Below are 6,052 nucleotides of genomic sequence, written 5' to 3'. Positions count from 1 at the left end.
GACTTACAATAAGTAATTTATTTGATCATTTGTAAAATCACACTACAATGGTTTTAGCAGTGGTGAAAGAAGAATTCAGATGATTGAAAAAAGTGGCAATACAGCACTCTAAAAGTACTACTACTACTATTACTACTACAGGAATGACCCCTGTCAGTCCTGTGTACTTGTATTCATTAATGTAGTAGTTGATTGAGCAGGACCTAATTTTAAACAAATCTTTTGCTAATTTGATGCATTAAACTTATAAATGATGAAATGTTTTATATGTAAATCTTAATATGAAAAGTAGCCAGACACTGCAGTATCATACAGTAAGGTTAAGGAGTACTAATATTTTTCACAGAAATGTATTGGAGAGGTTGAAAGTTACATCACTTGACCGATTACAGTTATCGAGTAAATGTTGTTACTTTCCATTAATGACTTTCAGTCCTCCAACAACCCTGCACTAAAGACTACACTGGTGCAGCAAAGGATCAGAGGCTTTCAGAGGAAGAGGAGACAGTTACTCTAAATGTCTCAATGAATTTCCTGAAGGAACCTCCGAGCTTTTTACAAGAAACTTTGCGAGTTTCATTATCAGTTTGAGTGAATAATAAAAAAAAAAGGCTTGAAATGCCTTAAAACTGCAAAAAAATTTACTTAATTGAATAATCCAGCTAGATTATCCACTGTATTATTGTCCAACACATTATGGACACTAAAATGATTAATTTTGATATATCTTTTATTTAATCTCTCCTGAATTGTTGCCTTTGCTTCAAGACTACTCTATAAATTTGCAGAAATAAGTAACTACTGTTTTGTCCTAATAACACTGGTCTGTGACTACAACTCCAGGCTATTTGTTTTGTGATAGATTTGTGTTGGACCTAAAACACTTTCTTGACCATGTGCTTAGTACAAACTGGATATCAAAAAAGACACTAAAAACATTCAGTTTTAAAATACAGTTTTTTGAAAATCAAATGATATTTATGTTTGCCTGTATAACAGGATTACTAAATATAATCATAGATAAAATAGATTTTTCAGTCATAATTATGTTGTTCGAATATTGCTTCAGAATCTTCACCTTTCAATGAAAAAAAAACTGTACAGGAAGCACGTTTTCTATGTTTCAGCCAATCACCCGGATTTCCATTTTGCATACCTTGATCATTTTGTGACTACATTTTCCATTTTGAGTGGGAAGATCAGTTGTGCAAGAGTAGCGTGATGATCGGAAGACTTTCTGCTTTGATTCTTCTATGTACATTATGTGAGTACAGTTCTTGTGTATTGTAAGATAAGAACCAGTGTAAACCACTTTTTTTTTTCTTCTAGGTTAAGATTGAGTTGTTGTTTTTCCCTGTCTTATTATTGTTGGTCTCTTTTCTTTAGGTTTGACGCAAACTCAGAAGGTTCCTCAACAGGTCTCTTTGACTGTGGCTGAACTTGGTGATACTTTTACTGTAACATGTACAGTCATTGAGGATGGAACAAGCTTGTTCTACTGGTACAGGCTGTATTTTGGATACATGGTCCAAACAGTTGCCATGGGAATTTTTGCCAAATTAAACCTCGCAGAACAATTTGACAACCCAAGATTTGATGTCACAAAAGTGGGTAAAATGCATTCTCTTACCATAAGAAACATAAGCAAAGAAGATGAAGGAACATATTTCTGTCAAGCAGGATCGGCATACAAATTAGCTTTTATTAATGGCACATTCTTGGCTGTGAAAGGTAAAGAATATTCATTTTACTGTGTTTTCTATAACTGTGTGAATACCCAAAGAACTATAGTTAATTTCTTTTCATGTTATTTTTGTGAATCAGATCGTAAAAATGTGCAGAAATCTGTCTACGTGAAACAAAGTCCAGATGTGGAGTCGGTCTGGCTGGGCGAGCCAGTGACTCTGCAGTGTTCATTTCTCTCCAAGAACCAAGAAAACACAGATCAGTGTCCAGGTGCATGCAGTGTGCACTGGTTCAAAGCCCGATTCCAATCCCTTCCAGGAATCATTTATACCGACAATATCAGCAGTTACGAACAAAAGGAAAGGAGATGCGTTTACCGTCTGTCCAAAACCATAAGAGACTCTTCTGATGCTGGGACCTACTACTGTGCTGTGGACACATGTGGAGAGATCCTGTTTGGTGAAGGAACTAAAGTGGAAATAAGTATGTATTTAAAGTTTCATCAAAGTCAATATGCATCTATATTGATCACATTTATTCTACTGATTTTTGTGAATATGGGTAAGAGACAAGCTAATAGAAAAATAATAACATGTTCGTGTCGTTATTTTTATTTTTATTTTTTTGATCTCATCAGGCCTTGAAAGTTGATCCAAATTAGATCTGGTTGAAGTCCTCGCTGTTAGAAATACTGTATATAATGTATTTGTTTAGGGGCAGTGAATAGACTTCCTATTTTTTTTAAAGGGTCACAATAAAAAGAAAAAAAAATAGACAATGAACTAGTTAATATAGTTTAAAGCAGGGCTACTGAAACTGTGACTGGACACGACCCGCTTACAATTTTCTGTCGCCTGCAAGAAAATGCCTGTGTGGATCCTGTTTCACTGTTTCACCTTTAACAAATATGGATATGGACCTAAGATAAGCACTTTATGTCTGCTTGGAGTTGTTTTGATAGTATCATAAACAGGCACATAATGTTTTACTATGTTCATTCTTGTGTTTTACTGTCTAAAACTGATACCATGAAAAGGATGGCTTATTGGTTTATTCCATGCACTAATATATCTATTAACGTTAAGAATTATTTGTAGACATTAATTCATAAAATATTAAGTGCCGGCCTCGGGCCCCAGTAATCTTCCTATACGGCCCTCTTACTATTGAAATTGAATAGCCCTGGGTTGCAGATGGACTTGTTCTCTCTGAGGTTGAGTTTAGCTGCTTCCGCTAACCTAGTTCTCTTTGTTCTTTTGTATGTGTTTTCCACCATTTCCTGTGGGGCTCAATTTGACAGAGTTTACATAATTTCTCCTGTGATCATGTCACTGGGGTGTTGTTAACACGAGACCTTACAATGCAACACAATCCAAGATTAAAATGCCATAAACTCCAGCCTAAAAATCGAAATTAACCTGAAATCATCAAGTGGATAATACGTCACTGGTGTCTTTAAACGGTTGCTTTCGGCTTTTCCTGAAAAAAATAAGTCTGAGTCCTAATTTGACTGATAAAAACTATCTGTATGAAACTCAGTAAGGATTGAGCTCAGTCAGTTTTGTTAATGTTGACAACTTCTAACAATTCACTAAAAGCAGAACACACGTCTTCTCATTTCAGGGCAAGAACTGTTCCTTGTCATTGTGCTCGGGACACTGCTCACCTGCTCTGTGCTCCTGAATACCGCTCTGATTCTCACCAGAAAGCAAAAGCCAGGTTGTAAATATGGTAAAGGTAGGTTTGTCAAAAGAACAAATAAATCACCGGCACTTTATTAGGAACACCTGCATGCTACTTATTCAGTAAGATTAGGATTATTCAGGCGGCCAATCACTTGGCATCTGTATATTGCATTGATCACACAGATATATGTAAGGAGCTTCAGTTAACGTTCACTTCAAATATCCAGAAAAAAACATGCATGATTGTTGGCCTGGCTCTGCTTGACTATTGCCCACGGATTCAGTCTTGGCTGTGATTTTAGTCTGGAAATCCTGTTCGCATTAATGTTTGGCACGCCATTCTGGATGATGGATAAAGAAACGGTCAGTCAGAGTGGCTTAGTGTGATGACCAAGTTGCTCCAACAACGGCAGAGGTTGGAAAAGTTTCAGCGCACAACATACGACTTATGGCAGTCAATGCTGATTGGTAAATGGCTCCTCCAATAGTTTTAAAATGAATCCGAGGTCTACGCCCAGTAGGATCCAACGACTTGAAACGATCCCCAATGGAGCTCTTCCAGATCCTGTCCATTTTCACAGTGAATTATGGTCTGGGAACAACATGCCAAATTGTTGGCGTCATATCTCCTGAGATTTTCACCACAACAATGTCTAGTTTGCTCAGAGAGATACAGAAAACAAAACAACATCCAGTGAGCATCAGTTCTGTGGACAAAAGTAACTTGTCGAGGAGAGGTTAAAGGTGAACAGCCAGACTGGTTGGAGGTAAGAAAAAGACAGGGTAACTCACCACTCTTTACCAGAAATCAGAAAACCTTGAGCAGGATAGACGACAACAGCAGAGTACCAGTCAAGAACAGCAACCAGCTGTTTGGAGAGCAAAGGGAGGCCTTATCATGATTCGTTCTTTAAATCCTAGACTGCAAAACAAGGTATATTGCAGTTAATGTCTTGTTTTAATGAACAGGAGAAGTAACGGCTTCCAATCATGCTGAACGGGACAGATCAGCTGACAATCAACCAAGAAATGCGGTAAATATAATTTAAACATTCACAAATGCATGACTAGACTTGAATCCTAAGACGTGGTTCTTTGACATCAGATAAATATCATGGAGGACAAAGTGAACCCTTATTTTTAAGGTTGAAAAACACAGAATGGGAAACCTGGGATTGAGTACAGGAGAAATTTGCAGTTACTGGGTGGCTTTGTTCTGTGTGTTTTTATGCTACTTCAACTAAACAGTTGACCAAAACAAAGTTCATTCTGGTTCAATAATGTGGTTAGAATGGAAATCATCAATCTTTGGATGCTTTATAGGTCTCTGGGTCCGATAGCTTTTAATGTGTAGTTTAAAAATGTTCTAAAAGTAATTGGTTATGATATTAAACTCTGATCGCTAATATTATTAATTTGCAGGATGGTGAAGCAGAAGAAAGAAACTATGCGGCGCTGGATTTTCCCTCAAGAAAAGCTATAAGACATAAGAACAAGAGGGACCTACCAGAGGAGTGTATATACTCTGACACAAGAGAACACCAGTAAAGGGATGTCCCCCTGAATAATGGACATTTAAAATATCTTCACACAAATCCAGCATGTTATTCCTGTTGAGGTGAATGAAACAGGATGAGACATGCAATAAAAAAATGCATGGTGAGGACGGATTCGATTTTTGCTGTGATGTTATTGTTAATGGCCTGATGAAAAAGATTTGAATAGGTAGCATTTGATTTTTCTAATATTGGCTGTGTAAACTGAAGGTAGATCTTCATCATGATGTTACTATTATTTGTATGTTTTTTTTAAATTATTGTTATGATTATTATTTCTTATCAGACTGATCTCGTGTAACCTCTTAATATTTGAAATAAATATGAATAATGCAAAACAATATCATACTGTTACTGAAGAGGAAATCCATGATCTTTTTCCTTTATTTTGTATTGAATACATCAGTGAATATTTATTCATGTATTCGATGGGAACAATCAGTGCAATGCAGTGCAACTGTGTGTTGTAACTGAACCAAATCTGTTAGGTGGATAACGTGAATCTTAGTTGGAGGGGTTCAGGAAGTAGAAATTGGCAGAGGCTGTGGCTATAACCTGTGGGTTAATGTTTTGGTGACAAGGATTACATGTAATGCTTTTCTTTCTGTTATTCCAAGTTACTGGACGTAAATGTTGGCAGTAATCAGGAGGTGATACCAACTCTAAGTTTGAGGTATTCTTGAGAGGAAGGCAAAATATGGCAATTTATTAAGATTTGGGTCATAGGTTGGATCATAGATCATAGGTGAGCAGTGTGGATAACAGGTTGTTACCAGCAGAACATTGTAAAAACTCCACAAACACAATAACAATCAACCAACATGTGGCTTTGTCAGCATCTCTAATGAGCAAACATTTTGTGTAATGAAACGTCACAAAGGAAATTTCTTAAGAGGCTTCAGCACACTGACAGGATGCAGTAGAATGAAAAGGTGTTTATATTATCAGAGTCTGTATAAAGCCATTCTTAAGTTTTTTATTATTTTGACAGAATAAATGGTTTTCAGTCTAAAAACACGGGTCGGATATCTGCATACTACATGGTATTATAAAATCTTTAAATCCAACTAGATGAAATTGCCGTTGAAAGTTGACCAGATTTCTCCTTTAGCCCGCTCGTCTGTC

The 6,052-nt window shown here is 36.6% G+C and overlaps 1 protein-coding gene across 1 annotated transcript; it reads left to right on the top strand.

The window, feature by feature from the left end:
* Window positions 1–1,221: 1,221 nt before the first annotated feature.
* Window positions 1,222–5,218, top strand: LOC138618430 (uncharacterized). The gene is made up of 6 exons (XM_069694147.1): window positions 1,222–1,264; window positions 1,387–1,731; window positions 1,825–2,169; window positions 3,310–3,423; window positions 4,341–4,405; window positions 4,794–5,218. Exons 1-6 carry the CDS (start codon window positions 1,222–1,224, stop codon window positions 4,917–4,919), a joined length of 1,038 nt encoding a protein of 345 aa, XP_069550248.1. The 3' UTR covers window positions 4,920–5,218.
* Window positions 5,219–6,052: the final 834 nt, after the last annotated feature.

Source organism: Brachyistius frenatus, unplaced genomic scaffold, assembly GCF_029030835.1.
Source record: "Brachyistius frenatus isolate BFR_SWC_R1_liver_20210118 unplaced genomic scaffold, ASM2903083v1 Contig_17, whole genome shotgun sequence".
Classification (NCBI taxonomy): Eukaryota; Metazoa; Chordata; class Actinopteri; family Embiotocidae; genus Brachyistius; species Brachyistius frenatus.
The sequence above is the reverse complement of the archived record's forward strand: the minus strand, read 5'-3'. Positions and strand labels throughout refer to the sequence as shown.